The 26,028-nt window shown below is 39.5% G+C and overlaps 1 protein-coding gene across 1 annotated transcript in view; it reads left to right on the top strand.

Moving 5' to 3' along the window:
* The window catches only part of LOC124721629 (solute carrier family 12 member 9), a 132,557-nt gene that overhangs the window by 5,715 nt on the left and 100,814 nt on the right, over positions 1-26,028 (top strand). Inside the window, exons 3-4 of the mRNA XM_047246690.1 lie at positions 663-797; positions 21,255-21,451. Coding sequence (XP_047102646.1) covers positions 663-797; positions 21,255-21,451 — 332 coding nt within the window. The remainder of the gene's footprint in view (positions 1-662; positions 798-21,254; positions 21,452-26,028) is intronic.

Genomic DNA, 26,028 nt, shown 5'->3' with positions numbered 1-26,028 from the left:
GGGTGTTTGTGTTGTCCTCATCATTTCATCATCGTTCATGCACATGGCAAAATTGGACTGAGAAAAGATGGGAATTTGTACTTCATCATCACTGTTAAAATGAAGCACATAGATTGTAGCATCATGGTTTGTATGTTGTTGCTTTGTTATCCTGAGTCATAGCAGTTTTTCATAAAGGTATTAACTGTTATTAAGGATTATTGAAATTTCTATCTGTAAACAGCACAAGGACTTCACTGGAGGTACTGGAGGGAGCCTTCACCAGACTGTCATTACATAAATGGTTATTTCTATTGTCTTTAGGACACAAATGTGAAATTACATAGTTTTTAGTAAGTTGTCCAGTACTATCATCTAAATATTGGTTAATATGGTGACTATTTTTATGAAAGTTCTTTGATTGTACACTATTTAGGGGTCATGTTTGTTAATTCCATCACAAATGTGCAGTCATAAAGTAAGCAGGAAGAGTTTGTAGGTTAAGTATTTTTCTTTATTTATTTCATGTAATCAGTTGTCTGTAAATGACTATTTCGTGTTTGATGTGATAAATGAGATAGTGTGTGATGCAGGGATAGTAGAGTGAACCAAATAATATTGATCAGTAATACATTCTTCCTCAAATAATTAAAGACCAAGTTTTCTTCTTAACAGAAATTAAGTTATGATCAGCAGGACGCTGGGACCAGAATTTGGAGGTGCTATTGGCACTTTAATGTTCTTTGCAAACATTGTTAGCAGTGCCCTTTACATTACTGGTTGTGCGGAGGGATTGGTTGAAATATTCGGTCCTTCAGGTAAGTGCCCAAATTCCAGTTCTATTCCCTTTTTATTCTGTGTTGTACCTGCCGGTAAAGGCACACAATATAATTATTTACTAATAGATAAAAAGACTGATGACTTAACAAGAAATATATTGATTATTCATTGTGGTGGTCAGCATCCTGATGACTACTGGCACAGGATATGTATCTGTGTCTACAAAAGACCCATTATAAAGTTTGTGATACCCTTGTGCCAAAGGGTTACAGCCACCACAAAAAGGACATCATCTGCAGGACAATATCTAAAAGAGGAGCAGCATTTGCAGTGTCAATGTCTGGGATTCATAGTGTTGAATTGTAATTCCTAAGAGTCATCTCCCCCCAGTCCCACTGAGCCAGTTGTCTAAGAAGCTATCAATAACTTCATATCACAGTCCTACACACTTTCCTACACTGGGAGGATTTTAATGTTTATCATTAATTACAGGGCACCACTACCCATCTACCTGTGGGATCAAGCTATCGACAGACTTTTGCATGCTATGATCTAGATCTTCCAAACATGGGTCAGAACATGCACTTCAGCACCGCAGTGGGGCCATTCTCTGCCATTGATCTTTCATTATGCTTCCCTGACCTCCTATGCATTAGATAATTGAACCCTGAGTATTTTTTGTGAACACTGAGTATTTTTCATCATCACACATGTGGTGTACAAATGCTAATTTTGGGAGGACTCAAGAAAATAAATTCGTGTGACTACCACCTATGTATCCATAAGGATTATGCCCTTGAATGAAGGTGTTGCTAGGTGAGCCACTCCATCAGATGGTTTTCTTGGTGCTGACCTCTGCTGGATCTGGTTTACGATTGGGCCTCAAGTTTTCACCTCTGGCATATTCTCCAACTTTGCATTAAATAAACACATGGTCCCCATTGTTGGGTTTGACCTGCCACCAATTTTCAAAACTTACCAGAGGTGCAGACAGTGCAGGGAAAGTCGCCCAGTGTGGTGTATGCTCTACCTTTGTTCCTTTCCATCTGTGCACCCTTCCATTTAATAAGGTAATACACCCAAAACACATCACAGTAGCCATCCCATTGTGCGGGGGCTGGGGGTGTCCTTTAGTACCTGTGCAGTGGTAGCCCCCTGACCACATAGGGATCGCACTTCTGGTGCCCGACCTGAAAACTCCCCATGTATACCAGAGAGTATGTGCCCATTGTGACAGGGGCAAGGGGACTCTGAGCAATGGATTACTGGCCAGGTAACTGTTGTTGAGGTGGGGTGGCACCCATGGGGAGAGCAGATGAAGTTATCTTCTGCTGGTGGCCATATGGCCCCAGCACACTCTATGAAAGGAGAGAGGACAGTCCTCTTTCAGTACAGGGAGGTACGACCCAAAATGTTTCCTTCCCTTGTGATGCAGTGGGAGAAACATAGGGCTAAACGGGAAGCAGAGCAATACTGATAACACCTCCCTCCAAGGGAGAAGCAGCAGCACAAGTCCAATAATGAGGCTTCCCCGCCATCCTGGGTGGCATTGTCCCCTCCTGCTCACTTAGTCAGACCCAGTTTTTATGGTTGTCACCCCATCCTTGTCAGTGATGACCACTGACCCAGTGACATGACCTACCCTCAGCTTCTTTATGTCTGATCTGGACCCTCACCCCATGATAATCCAGTGGAATTGCAATGGATATTTCTGTCACCTACTGGAAATACAACAGGTTGTTTCTTCTTCATCTGTGTTCTTTCTTGCTCTTCAAGAAACGCACTTCCACGATGACCACTGTTCAATGTTTCATGGTTATTGGGCATTCTGTCAGAACTGTGCCGGCCCTGAGATGGCATCTGGAGGGGACTGCACTTTGTCTTCCACTGGTGTCATTAGTGACTGGATCCCCATTTGTACCAACCTTGAAGCAAAAGTGGCACGAGTGTGAACGACCCCAGCATTCACCATTTGCAATGTCTCCCTCCCTCCAGGTAGGCCACTTCCTTGTGTTCAACTGCCTACCTCAATACAGCAACTCCTGACCTCATATCTCCTCCTAGGGGACTGGGGGCTTCAATGCACGTTACCCCCTGTGTGCGAGTGCCACTTCGACAGGTAGGGGTCTTCTAACTGACCAACTTATTACAGAGTTTGATTTGTGTCTCCTCAATGTGATGGTTGTCATACTCATTTCAATGCCACTCATGGCATGCTCTCATCTAAGTCCTTGAAGGAAATGTCCTCCCAGTAAAAGTTAGTTACGGTGCATAGGTGTTCATATTCTGAGGAAAGAAAAGAAAAATATGAATGCCTACATCCTGTTGACATGGTGACCAATCATCCAAAAGTCACTGCTGTCACCTCATCCTGCCTAACTCAGTTTTTTCCAAACCAGTTCTACCATTGCTCCTACTCTGTTGGTTCCTGCAACACCATCTTTGCGAACCATTTCCCATACCTGGGCAGAGAAGCAGCTTTCTATTTCGCTGTCTACCAGTAACAGGCCTCCCTCTTAGGGCTCCTCTCCCTGGAAACCCACACATCAGAGGCCCAACACCAGATAATGGCTGAAAAAGCCACGGCTCTTCATCCATCCCCACACCTACAGTGGATAAGCCCACACAAGAATCTGATGATGATGATGATGATGATGATGATGCGGCGGCGGCTATTCTGGTGGCCCCAGAGGTGCCTGTCTCCACAAGCCATCAGATTCTGAGCCACTGTTCATTGACATTGTCCCATCTTAACTGGGACATGACTAGTCTTCCTGGCCCCTTCACACCTTTAGGCCACCCTCAAGATGATGATCCAATGGATTCATAATGTATACTGCTGTCACCTGCTGGAACTGCAACAACTAATTTCTTCTTATTCTGCAGTCTGTATTGCCCTACAAGAAGCTTACTTCACTGATGACCATTCCCCAAAGCCTTATGGTTACCACGCATTCCGTTCGAATTTTTCTGGCAGCAGGAGGGCAACTTGTTGGATCTGTGCATTGGCTCACACAGATGTTGTTAGTGACTGAATTACTCTCCTTACCAAGCCGTTAGCAATAACATTGTGACTGCAGATTATTCCAGTGCTCACCATTTGTAACATTTGTATATCTCCAGGCTGGGCACTGACTTCTCTTGAGATGACCACCTTAATCAAACAGCTCTTCCCTGCCTTACTGCTTGGGGATTTTAGTGCTCACCACCCACTGTGAGGAAGTAATAATTTTTATGGTAGGGGTCAACTGATTAAACAGCTTCTTTCTGATATCGATCTATGCCTCCTTGACTATTCCTACCCACTTCAGTGCCACTCTTGACACCATTTTGGCTATTTTTGTTACGATCTATTCCCCAATCTCGGTGGTGATCCTTGTGACAGTGACTGCTTCCCAATGACCCTGACCCTTCCTTGTCACCACTTGACTGAGTATTTACCATGATGGGCTCTTTGAAGAGCCAAGTAGCAATTATATACCTCTGCTGTCACTTTCACCCCTTCTCTGTCAGATTGCATCTGGGCAATCACCTGTGTGCCTCGGGTACTGCTATTGCTCTTTCTACAAGGTACACTCCACTGTCGGTCAGTCCTGTTATGGACCAAAGATTTTGCAGTAGCTATTCTGGATTATCATAGCGTCCTGCAGTGTCTCAAGCAGCATCCTTAACAGGCTGCCCTTCTCACTTTTAAGTGACTTCGTGCTAAGTCTTTCTATCAGAAGGAATGCTGGGTGCACTGTGTCTCCTCCTTGGGAACGTATGCCTTTCCTTCCCATGTGTGGGCTAAGCTCCATAGTCTTCTGGGCCATGAAAGATCAACCTTTCAGGGTTATCTTTGTACTGAGGTGTTGGCTTTTGCTGAACACCTTGTGACCCACTTTGTGACATTGTCAGTGCCCTCTACTTACCCAGCTACCTTTCTAACACAGAAAGGACAATTTGAAGAAATTCCTGTATGTTTCACCTCCTGCCAAGCCGATTTATATAGTGAACCTTTCACTGACCAGGAACTGCTTCATGTTCTTGTCTCATCCCGTGATACAATCCTAGGCCCCAATTCAATTCATAATTAGATGGTCCAACATCTGAATGTTTCTCAAAGGTTGCAGTTTCTCAGGGTCTTGAACTGTATTTGGCTCGAAGATGTCTTCCCTCCAAAATGGCAAGATAGTATCATTTTCCTAATCCTTAAGCCAGGCAAAAACCCAATGTCTATTGACAGCTTCCAACCAATTAGCCTCTCCAACATGATTTGCAAACGACTTGGAAGGATGATTGTTCACTGTTTATGCAGGACCTTTTGTCCCCCTATCAGTGTGGTTTCTGGGAGAAACAATCCTTAACAGACTATCTGGTTAGGTTGGAAACAGCAGTCTGACAGGCTTTTTCGAGATGCTAACACCTCATTGCAACCGAGCGAGGTGGCGCAGTGGTTAGACACTGTACTCGCATTCAGAAGGACAACGGTTCAATCCCGCGTCCGGCCATCCTGATTTAGGTTTTCCGTGATTTCTCTAAATCACTCCAGGCAAATGCCGGGATGGTTCCTCTGAAAGGGCACGGCTGACTTCTTTCCCCATCCTTCCCTAATCCGATGAGACCGATGACCACGCTGTCTGGTCTTCCCCAAACCAACCAACCAACCAACCTCATTGCAGTCTTTCTCGACCTATATAAGGCAAAATCACATTTTACTTATCTTCTATGACTGGTGCTTTCGAGGCTCCTTACTGATTTTTATTAGTCAGTTTTTAGTCCACCAGGTGTTTCAGATTAAAGTTGGTACTTCACTCAACTCTCCACAGGTTCAAGAGAATGGCATCACACAGGGCTCTGTGTTGTTTGTCACACTCTTCCTCATTTCCATCAATGGGTTAGTGACCTCTGTTGGGCTGCAGGTCACACCTGCACTGTATGTTGACGACTTTTGAATTTGGTACAGCTCCAACTTGGTAGCCTCATCTGAATTCCAGCTCCAAGGCTCCACCTAAAGAGCCTGCACTTGGACCCTGCCCATGCTTTCCAATTCCTGCCTACAAAAACATGGGTGATGCACTTCTGTCGCCATAACATGGTCCATCCTGACCTAGAACTCTACTTGGGTTCCCAGCACTTGGACATTGTTGCACATTCCTGATTTTTGCACTGCATCTTTGATAAAAAGGTAACTTGGCTACCCCATATTTTATCAACTTAATCCTAGCTGTGTGTTGAAGCTTAAAATTATCTGCTTTCTAGCCCACACTCCTAGGGATGCAGATCATGCTAGTGTTCTTGGTATCTACTGTGCCCTGGTCTCTTTCCAACTAGACTACGGTTGCCAGGTTGGTGGCTTGGTGGCATCTTCAGCTTTGAAAGTGTTAGACCCAATCTGTCATTGCAGCATTCGATGGGACACTGGCACCTTCCGAACTGGTCCCCTAGACAGTCTCCTTGTTGAAGTGGGAATCTTACTGTTTCAGCTCCCATGGTACTAACTGTTACTTATGCAATCACCATGTACATCTACATATGTATTCTACAAGCCACTGTATGGTGGGTGGCAGAGGGTATGTTGTACCCTTACTACATTTTGCACCATTTAGAAGTAGCTACCATTCATCACAACTATGAGGTGCATTCAAGTTCTAAGGCCTCCGATTTATTTTTCTAATTAACTACTCACCCGAAATCGATGAAACTGGTGTTACTTCTCGACGTAATCGCCCTGCAGACATACACATTTTTCACAACGCTGACGCCATGATTCCATGGCAGCGGCGAAGGCTTCTTTAGGAGTCTGTTTTGACCACTGGAAAATCGCTGAGGCAATAGCAGCACGGCTGGTGAATGTGCGGCCACGGAGAGTGTCTTTCATTGTTGGAAAAAGCCAAAAGTCACTAGGAGCCAGGTCAGGTGAGCAGGGAGCATGAGGAATCACTTCAAAGTTGTTATCACGAAGAAACTGTTGTGTAACGTTAGCTCGATGTGCGGGTGCGTTGTCTTGGTGAAACAGCACACGCACAGACATTCCCGGACGTTTTTGTTGCAGTGCAGGAAGGAATTTGTTCTTCAAAACATTTTCGTAGGATGCACCTGTTACCGTAGTGCCCTTTGGAACGCAATGGGTAAGGATTACACCCTCGCTGTCCCAGAACATGGACACCATCATTTTTTCAGCACTGCCAGTTACCCGAAATTTTTTTGGTGGCGGTGAATCTGTGTGCTTCCATTGAGCTGACTGGCGCTTTGTTTCTGGATTGAAAAATGGCATCCACGTCTCATCCATTGTCACAACCGACGAAAAGAAAGTCCCATTCATGCTGTCGTTGGCGTCAACATTGCTTGGCAACATGCCACACGGGCAGCCATGTGGTTGTCCGTCAGCATTCGTGGCACCCACCTGGATGACACTTTTCGCATTTTCAGGTCGTCATGCAGGATTGTGTGCACAGAACCCACAGAAATGCCAACTCTGGAGGCGATCTGTTCAACAGTCATTCGGCGATCCCCCAAAACAATTCTCTCCACTTTCTCGATCATGTCGTCAGACCGGCTTGTGCGAGCCCGAGGTTGTTTCGGTTTGTTGTCACACGATGTTCTGCCTTCATTAAACTGTCGCACGCACGAACGCACTTTCGACACATCCATAACTCCATCACCACGTCTCCTTCAACTGTCGATGAATTTCAATTGGTTTCACACCACGCAAATTCAGAAAACAAATGATTGCACGCTGTTCAAGTAAGGAAAACGTCGCCATTTTAAGTATTTAAAACAGTTCTCATTCTCGCCGCTGGCGGTAAAATTCCATCTGCCGTACGGTGCTGCCATCTCTGGGACGTATTGACAATGAACGCGGCCTCATTTTAAAACAATGCGCATGTTTCTATCTCTTTCCAGTCCGAAGAAAAAAACGGAGGCCTTAGAACTTGAATGCACCTCGTACTTGAAATTTTGTCCAAGTCATCTTATATTTTCTTACAGTCACTTAACAATGACACTTTCCTGTACACCACAGCATCATTAGCAAACATCCACAGATTGCTGCTCACAGTGTCTGTCAGATCATTTACGTATATAGAGAATAAGAACAGTCCTATTGCAATTCCCTGGGGCACTCCTGATGATACCCTTGCCTCTGATAATCACTCACTGTCATGGACAACATATTAGGTTGTATTGCTTATGAAGTTTTTGAGCCAATCACATATCTGGGTACTGACTCCATATGCTTGTACCTTTGTTTGGAATCTGCCTGTTGCACTTCATCCGTGGTTCACAGGATAGCATGTAAGAAAAGGGCAAGTAGAGTTTCACACAAGTGATGCTTTCTAAATCTGTGCTGATATGTGGAGAAAAGCTTTTCCACCTCAAGGAAATTTATTATATTTGAACTGAGAATATGTTCAAGAATTCTATAGCACACCTACAGTTACCTCATCCTCCAACTTACCACATTCTTTTTGCATATTAGGGGCACTAACCACCAGACACGTGCCCTCGGGTGGAATTACTAGCTGGGATGCACCTCACTGCCCTCTACTGGGAACTTTATCTTACTTCTTTAGAATGTATTCACCTGATTTCGAACACACCCATTATTGGTTAGTAACCAAGCTATGAATTAGGACCAATCTATTCCGTGGCCCTAAAGTTTCAGTTAATCCCATGACCTTTTGGTGCCTGTTCCTTTCAGTTCTATGAGCTTATCTGTTGTTACCATCATTTACACTGACAGCTTGTAAGCTATGGCTAGGATGGAGTATGCTTTTATGTCTCCTGTCTGATAGGAACAACATTGGTTACTGGAAACATTTAGTGTTTCTGTGACAGAGCTGATAGCCATTAATAAAGCCCTGCATTTTATTAAACAAGCCTCCAAAGACTCCCTTGACCATGTTGTGATTTTCTGTGACTCAGTAACAGTTTCCAGGCCATTGAACATTCTTATTCTTTTCACACTGTGATATCTGCTACTCATGACCTTCTCTCTGACTGCAGTCATATTGCCTCCTCAGTTATCTTTCTGTGGACCCCATGCCATGTCCATATCCCTGGGAATGAACTGGCCAACTGTTTGGCTAGAGAAGCAATTATTCACCCCACATTTGTTTTTGTGATCGCAGGTGCAGATCTGCAAGTGTAAATAAGGTCTCTTCTCAGTCAGAGATGGAAAAACATTTGGTGGGCTACTGCCCCCTCTAATGAACTCATCTCTGTCAAGGAGATCACTGCTGCTTGGCACCACTCCTTTCGTTCCTCCCAGAAGCAGTTCACCATCCTGTGTCACCTCTACATCGGTTGCACTAGGCTCACCCATAGTTTTGGTTTATGTAATGAGCCACCCCACATCCCAGATGCAGAGTCTTACAAGCAATGCAGAGTCTTACAAGCAGTCACTCCTTCTGGGCCTTCATGCTAACCATGGTCTTCCAAATTAGTTTTTTCTAATATTAGTGACCATTTATGGACAGCTGAACTGGTTCTCCAATTTATCCCTGAAAGTGGTTTTTATTTGTATATTAAGGTTTTAAGCTACCTTCAGGATGGGGCGGTTGGGGTTGGGGCTTCTACCCCTGCATACAGGTTCTGGGGGATCCTTGGCTCCTACCTCCTGTGCCAATTGCCACTTTCATCCCTCATTTACTCCATTTTTATTGCTTTTAGATGCAGTTTCTCTTTTTGTGCTGCACCCTGTTTCTATTTTCTGTTGAATAGTGGGTTCCCTTTAATGCCTTGGCTATGATGGATCAGGGATAGGATGGCTGTGGACGGAACGTCTCCCATGACATGCAGAGCTCTGCAGACTCCCACCTGCTGCCTTACCTATTTCTCATCTTGTTTTTATTATTAATGGTCCAGCTGATGTCCATTACATTTTTAGCCTTTTCACTTTTACATTTCTGAATCTCCAGACTAGAATGCATTCTTTGCTCTGTAACTGTTTTCGTCCTTATTTTGACTGGTGGGGGTTGGATGCCGGTGGAGTTTTGATCGGCCGGCCGAAGTGGCCGCGCGGTTCTGGCGCTGCAGTCTGGAACCGCGAGACCGCTACGGTCGCAGGTTCGAATCCTGCCTCGGGCATGGATGTGTGTGATGTCCTTAGGTTAGTTAGGTTTAACTAGTTCTAAGATCTAGGGGACTAATGACCTCAGCAGTTAAGTCCCATAGTGCTCAGAGCCATTTGAACCATTTTAGGAGTTTTGATCACCATGGATGAGCCTTAGGAGACCCCTCGTGTGCTCTGACTGATGTACCTGCTTGATGAATATAATTCTCCATAAATTATTTCTCCTCTTTGCCATCGGTGTTGCCTTTAATACCTTGATTTTACTGCTCCTACATACTTTCATTATCTGAACACATCACTAACTCCAGATAAACTACCCATGGACTGAGGGTCTGATGACCTTGCTGTTTAGTCCCTTAACCCTCCATCAACCAACCAACTCGTCCTTTCTTCGCTAGCTTCTTAAGAAAAGTGTGTATTATTCTGCTGGGTATCAGTTCACATGGGAATTCTGGGAAATGAGCAGGCAGATACAGCAACCAAGGAGATCTACAAGGAACATAATGTAACACAAGTGGTGTACCCCCGCAGTGTGTCATCTTTGTATAGAATCAAAGAGTTATACAACTGTGGGGTGAGGAGTGGCTGGTGATGTAGGATAATAGGCAGTGGTTGGTGAAGCCAGCTGTGATGCATCTCATATGAGCTACTAAGTTCTCTTGACATGTGCATAAATTGGGTATAGCCCATTAATGCTTTCAGCTCTGAAATTTTATTTTATTTTATTTTATTTATTTATTTTTTATTTTTTATTATTATTATTATTTTTTTTTTTTGATTGCACAAATTTCGCGTAGTAATTTGTTTTATAGTCTACAATTACACCAGGAAAAATACTAAAGAAATTGTTTTTTACTAAGTATATGAAAAAAGGACCCACATCATCATGTGGATTGGGGTTTATTAATACAATATGTGCAGTATGCTTCACAAGCACACAGGACTATGACTGACAGATGAATGGCATATTTATCTTGTCCTAATATAATTACATACTTATTATTCATCTATGTGTCTCCTAGAATACAAATTTTAAAAAAAATAAGTTAGAGGTTGTCATTAAAAATCGTTCTTACTTATAAAATATATTACGAGAATATTGCTTCTCTGTGTGATACTGCTTGAAACATTGTTATTCATTCATGTGTAAACTAGAACATAAATTTAAGTTATTAATTAATGCCATTGGAAAGCAATACTTGAAAGATCACTAATAATAACAAAAAAGAATGAGATCACATTACTTCTGTCTGTGAAATTGCTTGAAACAATCTTTATGCTTCAAAAGACATTAATATGCATTGTACTTTTCACAACAAATTTTCAATTCAATTTATTGTTCGTAACACACAATTTTACATGCATGTGCGTTTTCAACTAAGTATAAAGTTTTTACAATTACAGTTTTCTTAGTTTACATTATTTCTTATTACATTGTAGTTCATGATAAATTCAAGTAATAAGGGCATTTTTGGATAAGCCACTGCTTGACTTGCTTCTTAAAATTATCCCCTGTCAATATCTTAACTTCATTAGGTAGCAAGTTATTAAAAACAGCTCCTTGGACATCGTCTGTTAACCATATGAGAATCTTTTCTATGCCTTGTTTCGCAGTTGTGAATATCCATGTTTCTTTTTGTTATATTAGTGTCTTCTTTCACTAGCATTATAGTTTCTAGCATATACATGGCATAAACTGTGAGAATATTGTGTCTAATGAATAGGGATTTGCAAGAAGTTCCTGGTTTTTCTTTTGCTGTGATCTTAAAGGCTCGCTTCTGCAGTATGAAAACTCACCCCACAGTACCATTCCATAAGACAAGAAAAGATACAATGATCCATAATATACAGTCCTTAGGGATTCGGAATTAAGATATGGTAATAATCTTCTTAATACATATAGATTGGGTGTTTTTTACAGACATGAAAGTCGATTATCTATGCATAAACCTAAGAATTTACAGCCTGTATAGGCTTTTGGTAGAATTTCATCAATCTCGGTATTTTGTGTGTTTGGACCACTTGGTTTAAAATGAATATTAGTTTTTTCTATGTTTAATTTTAGATTCCCTCCTTCAACGTGAGCTCTTGCCTTTTCAATTAAAGTTACGTATCTCTTTAACTAGGCTGGGCTCATTGTCTGCATACATAGTGATCAAGAGAACTTGAGAAATCATTTACATAGCATATGAATAGGACTGGACCTAAAATAGTGCCCTGAAGATACCAAAATGTATATTTCTTCTACTTGACCTTCTCCTCTCCAGTATTTCTCCATTAGAGTACATAATCTCTGTGCACTGTTGTCTACCCTTTAAATAGGTTTCTAGCAGTTGCATGAGTTTTACAGTGACCACCACTCTGTAATTTTTGATAAGAGCACATCATGATGTACTCTTATCAAAAGCCCTTGAGAGGTCCAGGAATACTCCTGCGGCTTGGGATTTTTTCATTTATTTTTTCAAGTACATTATGGACAAATAGCACTGCTGCTGATGTGATACTTCGACCTCTTCTGAAACCATGCTGGAAATCACTTAATATGTCAACATTGTTGTAATGTTCCAAGATTTTTTTAATATTATTTTCACTATCAGTTTGCTGAAAGTTGAGATTAGGGCAATGGATTTGTAGTTCTGTACACGCTATATTTTCCCCTTTCTGTGTATTGGTTTCACTACAGACAGTTTAACTTGTCAGGGAACACACTCTCTTTGAGAACACAGTTTATTAGGTGAACTAGTGGTTTCATTAGTTTATGTTTGCATTTCTCCAATGGATATAGAGAAAATTTCATCTAATCCTGGCCGATTTTTTGTTTCTGAGGTTATTAATAAGCTGCAGAATGTCATATGTGCTTACTGTGGGTAGTGTACTGCAGTTCTGTTTGTTACAGGACTCAATGAGTGCTATGTATCCTGTTTATAGAGACATAATTTTTCAACAGTATCTGTGAAGTAATTATTAAAAATATTGCTGACTAGAAGAGGATCAGAAATATCTTCATTATTCACACTTAATTGTACATTATTATTTTAGTTTTCTGTTTCATTGTTTCTGATTTTATTTACAATTGACCAGCAAGTCTTTGAAATCTTATCTGAACCTCATATCTGTTGGCTGATTCTTTCTGATTTTAATCTCCTGACTTCTTTGCAGTACTTATATTTGTACTGCTTGTAGAGTTCTTTATATAATTTAGTTAGTCTGTGTAAGCTACACCTGTTTTTCATTTTTTCTTTCATATCTTTTGTTTTAAAATCTAATGGCACAGGTTTTGATTTTGAAGGTGATTTTTCTGTATGCTCACTTTTTTAATTGTATAGCTCCATTTAAGTGCTCAGTCATAATTTCTGTGAACATGTTCCGTTTATTGTTGACTCCAAGGATAGTCATATGATTCCCATGATTCCCTCGCTTAAACTGTGTCTTAGTGTAACAATGTTTGTTTGCAGACAATATTCACCTGTGCTTGTACATTTTCTTGGTTTGAATTTGGTATTACATTTTAGCTCCAGTGTTTGATCTAAATGATCTGAGAGGTGACTATTTATTATGTCTGTTGAGATGATACGGTCATAATTTGTGATAACATGATCAATTGAACTACTATGTGTATTAGCTATTGTGGTGTGTACTAGGCCAAGAAGATCTTTAACCTCATAAGACAGGATAGAATCTGTAAAACGTTTGCATCCTGACCATCATGTAAAGTATTGATGTTCAGATCTCCCAGTATGACAAGATTTACACTTCTACAGCCTGACATTAATTTACTTAAAGCTCATCAAATGATTTCAGAAAAGTATCAAAACTTTCCTCAGGGGGATCTATATACACCTATGACATAGTAAGGAAACACTGCAAAATGTGATTTTAAGAATTGCAATTTCAAAATCTTTGTCAACACAGAAATTGTTCCCCTCATAACACTTTTTCTGTGGTAGTTATGAAAGTTACATTTTCTTGAATATTGAATGTTGTTCACTGTTTACTGGTGTTCTGTAACTATTATTACATGTAGCGATAGTCCTGTGATAAATGATTCAAAAGCATAAATTATTCTCGTGTGAACTGACGTCTGCTTGAGGCACTTACAAAACACATACACTTGCATCTGGTGTTGTGCTGGTGGAAGGTTTTATTGTCTTAAAAAAAAACATCACTCTTGTTCTGCCAATATATCATTTTACTGAGCTGGCATTTCATGGTTGATTCTCCCAAGTATTCGTAATTTTTGTCTTTGAGAGGTATGAGCCTCTGTAGCACAACACTGCACATTCAATTTGCTGTTCACTATTTCTTGGATCCATTTTATAACTAAGTCCTTTCCTAGTCTGTTGAGATGTAAGCCATGGGATGTATGGAACCGTCTTCCTACACAGCTTATGTCCACAAATGTAACATTTTTGAATCTCGTGCATCTATTTAGGATCTATTTATTTGCGCTTTGCACTTCTTTATTAACACACAACCAGATTGGCAAGTCATGTCGATGTGGCTCTTCTCTTACATTATAGTTAATTTACACTGGAAAAATCAGGCTATCAATGGCTGAGAAATGATCATAACCATCTACTCTCTTTGTTATTACTAGTAATAGGATGTGGGAGGATTGGAATGTTTTGATCTTTTACCATCCTTGGACTCAGTTTCAGCCCTGGGTATTTCCGTCTCTGGTCTTTTCCGTCACAGGAGTTGCGACCAAAGATTCAGCAATTTCCAATCAAAATTTCATAAAGTTCTTTTCCATGGAATTTTTAATTTTTAGCTATTGTGTATTCCATCCAACTATTCACAGTAGTTACGCAAGTGCAGAATGTTCTTCAAAGTCCAACACCTTACCTAAACAAAGTGCGGTAGTCCTCCATTTGCTGATAATACCCATTGACTGGTTATATTTGTATGCAAGAGAAGGATATTGCAACTCAGAATTTTTTCCTCTTTTTGGACAAGTGCTTCACCTTGTGTTGTATGTGAATTCCAGAACATGTAGATGCAATTGCCATCTGCTTGCAGTCTTTCTGTTGTACTAAAACTATCTTGCCATCACTTGAAACAGTTTGTAATGAATCCTCTTATTTTATTTTGGAAGTATCATGGAAGTTTATCTTGATCATCATAACTGTTCCTCTTCCATGAGACTCCACATCAGCTAATTTCTCCAGCATGGGAATTTTAGTGAAATATCTGTCAAAATACAAGCAGCACCTAGGAGGAATGGTCTGTGACAGCTGAAGAACCATGACTAGCCCAAGTCCCAGCTCAATCGAGATTGCTTGAAGCATCTTAGTGTATTTCAAGTTTCTGTTGAAAGACCTGAAGTTGGTGAAATCACAAAATTTTTCAAACCTACAGGACTCTGTTTATTTTGGTAAGCTGTTTAAAGAAACACTTCTGAAAAAGAAATCATCTGTTCACCAATAGAATAGGATTTACAATGTATAGGAAGGCTAGCTAAGTACCCTTGCTAGGGTATGTTTTTATTCCACTCTTCTATTAACCCATCTCCTTCTTCCTCTGTGTCTGTTCACTTCTTCCACCTCTACTTTGTCCATCTACTCCTCCCCTCTCTCTCTGTTCACACTCTGCCACTCCCGCCCCCCCTCTCCCTCTCCCTCTCCCTCTCCCTCTCCCTCTCCCTCTCCCTCTCCCTCTCCCTCTCCCTCCCTCTCCCTCTCCCTCTCCCTCTCCTCTCCTCTCCCTCTCCCTCTCCCTCTCCCTCTCCCTCTCCCTCTCCCTCTCCCTCTCCCTCTCCCTCTCCCTCTCCCTCTCCCTCTCCCTCTCCCTCTCCCTCTCCCTCTCCCTCTCCCTCTCCTCTCTCCTCTCCCTCTCCTCTCCCTCTCCCTCTCCCTCTCCCTCTCCCTCTCCCTCTCCCTCTCCCTCTCCCTCTCCCTCTCCCTCTCCCTCTCCCTCTCCCTCTCCCTCTCCCTCTCCCTCTCCCTCTCCCTCTCCCTCTCCCTCTCCTCTCCCTCTCCCTCTCCCTCTCCCTCTCCCTCTCCTCCTCATTATTCCCCCCACCCCAATATGAGGTTGCTGGTTCTTATCCCCAAATAATTTCTTTCTGGTTATAGCTCAATTAAAATTGAAATTATTTTACAATTGAGATCTGTCACTTGCTGCTGCAGTGTTGCCACATCTACTGCCAGCTGTCATTCAGTTATAGGTGACACACAAACATGTCAGGTCAGTTTTCAAATTCTCTTTATGCGTAACACGGAGCAGTGCTGGAAGTGGCCACCACAAGGTATGATGGAAATGGGAAGTACCCTGTTGACAGCTGATTTTAAGTGACCAATGATTGAACTGTGGCAAATGAGTTTGTAGCCCTGAATTTAAACTTGTGTCCTAACCTAACTACAACCTCATAATGTGCAGCATATCCAAGAAAATGATCAGCAACATATCCAAGAAAATGATCAACAATCTGCATCTGAAGTAAAATCATGATTGCTTTGTTCACAGTGTTTAAGGCTAAGCCATATGAGCAAACTCCGGACAGAACAATTTTGTAATATGTTTGTTTTTGTAGCCATCTTCCACAGTAAAATTTCAGTTTTAGTGGTAAAACAAACTGTAGTTTATTTCTCGCTGTCTTTGGTTATCTGTAATTATTCTCATGCTGGCTACACAGCTGATGAGCAGTCCTAGTGGACGCTTGGTTGCAGGTTATGGATTATACAAGCAGATTCCAAACAAAACATAATGATTAGAAGAAAAATAAGAGGGAATAAAAAGTCAATACGATGATGAAACTGATGCTACAAAGTATTAGAAATCAAAAAATTATATTAATTGAACAAGAAAGATACTCAAAGTCCTTTGACTAGACTTAGAAAAACAAAAGATTTCACTATATTTGATGAACTTTGAACTTTTGACCTTTTGCACATCAGGTTTATACACTAACCATTATGCTTTGCTATTACACTGCAAAACATTATCGTATTTATGACTCTGGTGTTACAGTCACAATTATTGACAGTCTTCAAAAATTTGGCTTCACACAATGTCATATGAACCCTCACCTACTGTAGACTGATCTCTGTGATTATAACAACTATATAAATGACAGTTGAATCATGCTTTGTGTGGAAGGTGGTTAGTGCCTGTGTATAGAATGTGTGTATGTCATTACCATTGTGTGTGTGTGTGTGTGTGTGTGTGTGTGTGTGTGTGTGTGTGTTTGGTGTTGTTGCCACCCTGTTACGTCCCAAGATGGTATATGTGTACCTTAACTATCTACAAGAAGTATTAATCATATGAAAATGTGTGAAAGGTTTATAAATATTTGTGAATCTGAAGGTGTTACTTTTATTTCACTCACTGTCAATTGTAACAGACATTCAACATAAGCTTTGTTGTCATCAGACAAACCACTGATGTCACTTGTTCAATTTAAAAATACTAAACATTTATCACTCTCAGCAAAATACATTTTCCAGTTAGCATTTGAGAAGCAATTCCCATTGCAATAAAATAATTTTAATGGGATGGTGAATTTTAATTAACATTTTTTCATTTCTTAGCTCCTGAGCATGATAATGCTGGTCGATGGTATAAAATTCAAACAAAAATGCGGTACTTATGCACATGATAGCTGTTTTTTGTTACACATTAAACAACATAATTTGAAAAAAGTGAAGAATGGCTTACAGTTGGGATAATTACGTCTTTATTGATAAGAAAAATCAATATTTTTATTTATTTAAGCAATATAAATATAATGAAGAATAATAAAAAAACTTACCTTGCTGTTGTGACAACACTTGCTGACCTGCTGAACTTTCTTTTTAGATCAGTATGCCACCAACAGTTTGAACCTGAAATGCAATCATACCAGCAAGTGTAGACCTGCATGACCGATGCGAGGTGATGTGAGCCAGTGGAACAAACAAGAAAATATTTTTACCAACTGAGGTGTTAACATATGGCTTCATAATTATTATTTGGCAAGAGGAGGTGCTGATGTTTGTGCTCATGGTGTGTGAATCACTGTACGCCACATTTTAATGAAGTGCATCTTTTATTCATACAAGAGGGCAGAATCAGACTTAAGTTGGAAGTTGTCCCTCTGTTTGAACTGATGACAACCTAAACTTTTAGGCTGGAGGCTGTGGTGTGTTTGTAGGCCAGTGATCAGTCACCTTTTTGTGGTATTGTTCCTTATGTTTCTACATTCTATCAGTTTTTATTGCGCGAGTCAGAAATGAGCCATCATATTATTCTAATGGTTCATCTATCTGCACATTATAGTGGTGTGCCTTTTTAATTCTATAAAATTTCCACCAGACATAAATTATGATATTTACCAAAAACCATGCATTTTTCTATTATGGAGTGGGATACATACATAAAAAAAAGCTACAGGTTTTAGGAATATATTGAAATTAGCTCCAGTGGAATTTCTTTTAACCAAAGGCCTGTCCAAATACATTTTTTAGTGTGGACAATAAAGACCTTGCTGTTGTGTATGCAAACGTATGCTACCACCACCACCACCACCACATTGTATTCTTAAACTCCTCAGTTTTCCTTGAAATCCAAATCACACATCTTAATACCAATGTTGTTGATTTGGCTCTTCGGCTGCATGTTCAGGAGTGTAACAGCAGATGAATTTCCAATTGACTTTAAATCAACTGTTTACATAGTATTAATTCACCAGAAGGCAGAAAATAGTGCAATGAGCCAGTAAATTAAACCAAGAGTTTTAAATAATAGAAGCAGTAAAAGTAACAACACACCTTATAGCTGAGGTACTGAGTCATCGGTCAGGACTACCAATCACCACATCTAAACCATACATGTTCATATAAATCTGTTCTGCCAACATCTCTGATGAACAAAGTAACAGAACAAAACATGAATACAATTATGAGAGTCGTACATAGGTGATTGGAAACACTGTAGTGACTAGCAGTGAAGATAAATCCTTAGCAAATATATGAGGGCTATCAAGAAAGTAACCTCTGCAAAGATATAAATAAAATACTATTACAGTTAAAGTTAATTTCTTTAAAATATTTTAAAACTACTTCTTTCTATTACTTCTCTATATAATCACTATGACTTTAAGCATGTATCATCTCTCTTAATGAGATGAAAAATTCCCTCTGCATGGATTTCTGCTGCCTGGGATTGCAGGTAGCCATGATGGTGTCCTGAACTTCTTCAGTTTGCTGTTAAGCAGTAACTGATTGCCACTTGTGAAATTAGATCATCATATTCCAAAGAGCTGTTGTATGATGAAAGCTTCAAAAATGTGTTGCTTAACAAGACTCACTGGACACTGCACATGCAACTAGCTGTATTTGAATAAGGGAATGTTTTCATGGACATGGTAGAATGTATCAGAAGTATTTTTCATTCTCATGTGGTACTGTCTGTCTGAAGTATGTGTACACCACATATAGATGGTAACTTTGTTGAATAAGTTGTGCAAATTGACAGTAAAGAATAGGTGGTCCACCCTGTTGCAGTTTGAATGCATGCCTTGCAACAGTTTCACTGTGATGACAAAAACCAGAGACTGTGATCAGACAGTGGTAGAACTCTCCAAATGGTAATAATCATTCTTTTTGAATTGCAAGATTATAGGAGACCGGTAGAGTATAAGCAAATATAGCACTACTGGACCAAGTTACTAAAAATAACTATAAGAGATAGAACACAAAATATGGTGGATTACTGGTCGTTTCAGCATAACATTTCCAGATAGCTGTAAAGTGTTTGCCAGACTGGTACCTAAACATAAGTCCCTACATTTCATGGGCAATGTGGTGGCTGACAGCAATCCAGACACTAGTTTTTTGTCCCACCAAAAATCACTCTTTTAGTGCCTATTTCCTTGCTTAAAATAATTTATTAACAGCAAAACATGTTGGAAGTGTTGTGTGGCAATGGAACGAATCAGTATATACTTAGGTTGCAATACTATAGCTTGAATGTGGCCAACTACTCCATCTTCTTGTGGAAATTAGGCTATTGCTGTATCTGTACTTTGCGATAAGATGCTTGAATGAAATCTTGTATGTTATGTGGTAAGCTCTTACTCCACAGTCAAAGAATACTTCTGTACTGTTGTTCTCTAATTACATCTGAAAGGCTTAAGTGATGTCTCAGAATGAGATTGTTCTGTGGTTAGGATACTACTTTCAATTTTGACAGAAGCAGACTTTGTATCACTGCTTTGCCACTCTGATTTTAATTTCCTATAGATAGCTTTTAGTTGAATGCCAAGATATTACAGTGTTTCACAGCTTCCTTCAACTGAGTTCATAACCCCTCTCTAATGATCATGACAGTACTCAAACCTGTCTTTAGCAGTTTTATGATAGAACTTAAACCTTTCTTGAGCAGTTTTATGAAGGATGTGTTTGACTGTGGCATAAGTATGGATGCACAGCATTTGTATCAGAACATAACTGATACTCCAGATTGGATTTACACTCTGCCACAGAATGTGTGCTGATTTGAAACTTCCTGGCAGATTAAAACTTTGTGCTGGACCAGGACTCAAACCTGGGACCTGTGTCTTTCACATGCAGGTGCTCTCATCTGCCTGTCACATGGGGATCATACACAGGATCATATGAAAATATTTCCATAACAACTCTGAATGCTGAAGCTCAGAATTAATCCCTTGTCTTCTAGAAATTAATTATGCTACTATAAATTTCAAATAATTGGTAAACTTGTTGACCCTATTTTTGATTATAAGTTGAACTGGTTACTTTTCATGAGAAACTTGAAAGTGGAAGAAACCTCAACAGTGTTTCAGTATGTTGTTATATATTTGCATCTGGTGGTGATGAACAGCTTTTTTATAACTCAGGCTTGATTAGAGATGTGCGATGTATGGGTTCCAAAGACTTACATGTCTGAAAAACTCTTGGTGCAATTAGCCATGAAGAAACTGTACTGTATATTGTTACTCTGAGAACTAGTCTTGTGTTCAAAACTTGTGCTGAGGTCAGTGCATTTCATTTTGTTAATATGGCAGCTTCTTGTGGTGTGACACGTCTCAACCAGTTTCTCTCTTCTCTACATACCTTCATTTACTTTACATGCTCTTTGGAATGAGGTTTTCATCAAAACAGGTCTCTTAAAACTGTGACACCCACATTAAATTTAATCATATGTAGTATCACCATATTGTATGCTTAGGATACAGTAATAAAATATAATAATAAAAAAATTAAAAAAATGCACTCAGTGTAATTACTGACTAAATTTGTAAGTCGTCATTGTGATAAACTTCAGACTGGGAATTTACTTTAGGTGCAAAGGAGACAAAGTATTAAAGGTAAGATGTCTCTGTGTGTAACAAATGGAACATTATTGTGCTGTTAGTGACAAAGTAAGAGTGTGATCTTAATATGTTCATTATGTATGTACTCTGTGTATACAAAAACCATGGTAATTTATGTTTTGGCAGGATATCTGGTGCACGATGTGCTTCCAGATGGTCGCTGGTGGAGGTTTTTGTACTGCTCTGGTCTTAATGTCCTCAACTTGCTGGTGTGCTTGGTTGGAGCAAGCATGTTTGCAAAGACAAGTGTCCTAGTGTTTGGCGTTGTCTGCATTTGCCTGCTTTCAGTGATTGTCAGCTTCCTGTCTGTTGGACCTATGCAGGTAAATACTTTCTCTGTAAATTCCTAAATCTACTAACTTATAAGTATAAAAATATTTTATGTTTGCAGGTGTTCTCCTTTCTTTGCAGTTGAAATAATAATTGATCATAGTTTTTTACTCTTTCATTTACATATTTTTATATGATTGTGAAATGCTTTGCTCTAACTCACTCCTGTCATTTGACAAGCCTAGCCCATCACACTACCATGAGGCTGTTGTATTGTTGGAAGTATGCAGTTATAGCACTGTGTGTAGATCAAAGTAGAGATTATAGGACTATAAATGGTTCTTGGATGCTCTGCAGAACACACTGCATTTCTTTCTCAGCTCGTGAAAAAACGTCTTGGCAGTATCACTTTTGTCATGAGGAGAAAGTTGCAAATCTTATAAGCAATGTTTGAAAGAGCAATACTCAATTTAGTGATAGTTTATATGATGGTAGCTATTTTACTCCAAAAGTCTGAGAGAATGATCATGAGACTAGTAATGGAAATTGTGAAACAGATATGACAGTACACGCATTTTCTGCCTATATTGTGCACTATAAACTCACAGGTCAGAAAAAGAAAACATTCACAGACTATAAGATAAACATCGCAGAGCAGTTATTACAATCAGTACAGATCCCTGGAATGTGTAACAAGAGATGACAGACATTAACCTCCATTCCTTTCATTCCTTTGCATTAACAAAGAAAAGACTGAGCCCATTTTTTGATAAACAATTTGGCAGTGAAAAAGAAGAAGAACTGAATAAAAATGCATAGTGTGCTGCAACAGAGGGAAATGAAATGAAACTGTTTGGCAATGTAAAAATTAAAATTAATAAAAATAGTGTCCCTCTGCATTTACCAGAATGTTTAGAAATCTATCACAGCTAAGTATCATTCTAAACCTACTTAGACAGAACTCTAAGAATACTTAACATTTCTGCACTTTTGCCAGCTGAATGTCCACTTAAATCCAACTCCTAGGGTAGCTGCACCACATTTAAAACGGATATGAATTGATTAAAAAACTGGAAAGCACATTGCTGAATTAGTAGTATGCTATATCCTTTGTTTTCTTTCTGTAAGTAATGTTACTGTAATTTATTACATTGTAGAAAAATGTAATGTTTAATGTAAAAAAATAATGTGCAGAGAGAGTGTGTGTGTGTGTGTGTGTGTGTGTGTGTGTGTGTGTGTGTGTGTGTGTGTGTGTGTGTGTGTGTGTGTGTGTGTGGGGGGGGGTGGGGGGGGGGGGTCAGAAACAGTTTGAAAAAGCTTGTAAGGTTGTTGAAAGGTAATTGGTGCTCAGAAATAATTGTTAGGAAAAAGTTCGAGGCTGACCTTGTCTCTGCCTCATGTGGTCACCATATTGCCCTTTTTGATATGCTTGCACCAAGGCCCTCTGTTTTATAACTTGCCCAGCTTTTTCATCCATGTCTGTTGTTGTTATTGTTGTCTCTGTCACAGACCTTGAATACCACCACACTGAAACAGATGAGTATATCTTCCACTTGTACCTCCTTAGGTATGAAGGGAAGATTGGTTGATAGTGAGCCATTTTCAAATAGTGCAAATGATATATTGATAGAACGAAAGTTCTATATGTTGATAGATTGATAGAAGGGTAGATCGGTAGGTCAAAAGACAGATACGTAGGTAGATCAATAGATTGATTGACCTATTGATCAGATCGATCAACCAATAGCTATACCGATCGATCGGTTGATAGACCAATCTACACATCGATTAAAAGATATATAGACCAAACGATATATCCACAGATCAACAGGTCAGTCAGTTGATAGGTAGATCGAATGGAAGACCGATCAGCCGATACATCAGTATACACTTACATCGATATATCGATATTGATACCACGACATATCCATATATAAACATAAATTAATTGATCGATATATAAATCGGCACACTGATTAATCGATAGATTGGTCTATTACTGACCAATAGAGTTATCAGCTTAACAATATGTCGACATATCAATATATCGATAAATCGGTATATGGATATATTGATCAGGGGTGTGTGGATGTATCGATACATAAGTATATTGGTATATATAAATCTATTAATCAGTCTATCTGCATATCGACGCGATTGACCGATAGACCATCGATCTATAAACCGATATACGGACTTGTCAATTTATTGATATATTGATCTACAGGTCTCTTGATCTACCGGTGTAGCAATCAGTCGATATATCGATCTAACTACGTATTGGTCTCCAAACGTATCGATCTACCGATCTAACGGTCTGTTGTGTGCACTACTTGAAAATGGCTCAGTATCAACCAATCTTCCCTTCATACCTGAGGGGGAATACAAGTGGAAGATATACTCATCTGTTTCTGTGTGGTTGATTTCAAGGTCTGTGACAAAGACAACAACAATAATAATAGTAGTAATAATAATAATAAACCCCGTGGAGGCCCGGGAAAAGAATAGGCCTCCGGTATGTTCTGCCAGTCGTAAAAGGTGATGAAAAGAACAAAGCACTAATAGGGTTAACCCCCCTTTTAGTGTGATTAGTTGGTTCAGGACAAAACTAAAGAAGCCTCGGACAAGCGCCGTCATGGTCGGGGACGACGTTTGAACCCTATGCCCGCCCACAATGGTAACGACACTGCTAGCCAACTGGAAAATGATTTAAATCCAAATAGAGGTGTTTTGCAGGATATGCTTCCTGCAACCACCCTAGAAGGAAAACAAAGACAGAGGATGAAATGGTCAGATGAAGTTAATCGGCACCTCATGTTCCGTTATTACCAAGCAACAAACCTAGGAACCAACACAACTGGATACAGATCACAAGTATACACAACATTTATTATCAGATACCCAGAATTAAAATTTTTAACAGAACAACGACTAGCTGATCAGATCCGTGTAATAATAAAAAATAACAGGATACCCCAGTCAGAATTAGAAAACATCAAACAACAAGTACAACAAATACTGGAACAAAATAACGTGCAATCAGAAAAAGAAGAAAATACAGTAATGGACTCAAACATCCCAGAGCAAACAAACAAAGAACAACACGCATCAGTTAAACAGTCAGAGGAGAACGAAATCTTAAGACAGCCACCAGAACAAGCACAAATAGAACTCAAAGTAACACACATGTTAGATAAAGAAGAAAAATTTCAGCTGACATATATAGAATACAAAGACACAAATGCAGACATTACACAATTCTTGCATAGACCGCCAAATAACCCACATGTCGAAACAACAATAAAAACTATCAACAGAATCATATACAACAAAATAAATGAAAACATGACTATGAAAGAGTTACAACTACTGGTTTATATAGGAGCACTCACTACACTTAATATACACACTAGGCAGAGATCAGAACCAACCAACACACAGAAGAAACCCACAAAACCGGCATGGCAACACAGGCTACAGATCAGAATAGAAAAACTGAGAAAAGACATCGGACAGCTAACACAATTTATAAGAAATGAAATGTCAGAAAAAAAACGAAAAAGGTTAGGTAAAATCTCACAACAAGAAGTGATAGAGCAATTAGATGAAAAGAAGCAGAAATTACAAGCATTGGCCAAACAACTTAGAAGATACAAAAAAAGTGAAAACAGAAGGAAACAAAACCAAACATTCAACACAAACGAAAAGAAATTTTACCAGACAATAGATAACACACACATTAAAATAGACAATCCACCAAACGTAACAGATATGGAACACTTCTGGAGCAACATAATTCTACTCACAATTGGAAAGCCCCTGGAAAAGATAAAATAGCAAATTTCTGGCTAAAGAAGTTCACCTCAACACATTCACATCTAACTAAATTATTTAACAGTTACATTGCAGACCCATACACATTCCCTGATACACTTACACATGGAATAACTTATCTGAAACCTAAAGATCAAGCAGACACAGCAAACCTACCAACAATATACAAAATATTAACTTCAGTCATTACACAGAAATTAATGACACATACAACACAGAACAAAATTATAAATGAAGAACAAAAAGGCTGTTGCAAAGGAGCACGAGGATGTAAAGAGCAACTGATAATAGATGCATAGGTGACATATCAAGCTAAAACTAAACAAAGGTCGCTACACTACGCATACATTGATTACCAAAAAGCTTTTGATAGTGTACCCCACTCGTGGTTACTACAAATATTGGAAATATACAAAGTAGATACTAAATTGATACAGTTTCTAAACATAGTAATGAAAAACTGGAAAACCACACTTAATATCCAAACAAATTCAGATAATATCACATCACAGCCAATACAGATTAAGCGTGGAATATACCAAGGAGACTCATTAAGTCCTTTCTGGTTCTGCCTTGCTCTGAACCCACTATCCAACATGCTAAATAATACAAATTATGGATACAATATTACTGGAACATACCCACACAAAATCACACATCTGCTATACATGGATGATCTAAAACTAGTGGCAGCAACAAATCAACAACTCAACCAATTACTAAAGATAACAGAAGTATTCAGCAATGACATAAATATGGCTTTTGGAACAGACAAATGTAAGAAAAATAGCATAGT

The sequence above is a fragment of the Schistocerca piceifrons genome, chromosome X, assembly GCF_021461385.2.
Source record: "Schistocerca piceifrons isolate TAMUIC-IGC-003096 chromosome X, iqSchPice1.1, whole genome shotgun sequence".
In the NCBI taxonomy this organism is placed as follows: domain Eukaryota; kingdom Metazoa; phylum Arthropoda; class Insecta; order Orthoptera; family Acrididae; genus Schistocerca; species Schistocerca piceifrons.
The sequence above is the reverse complement of the archived record's forward strand: the minus strand, read 5'-3'. Positions and strand labels throughout refer to the sequence as shown.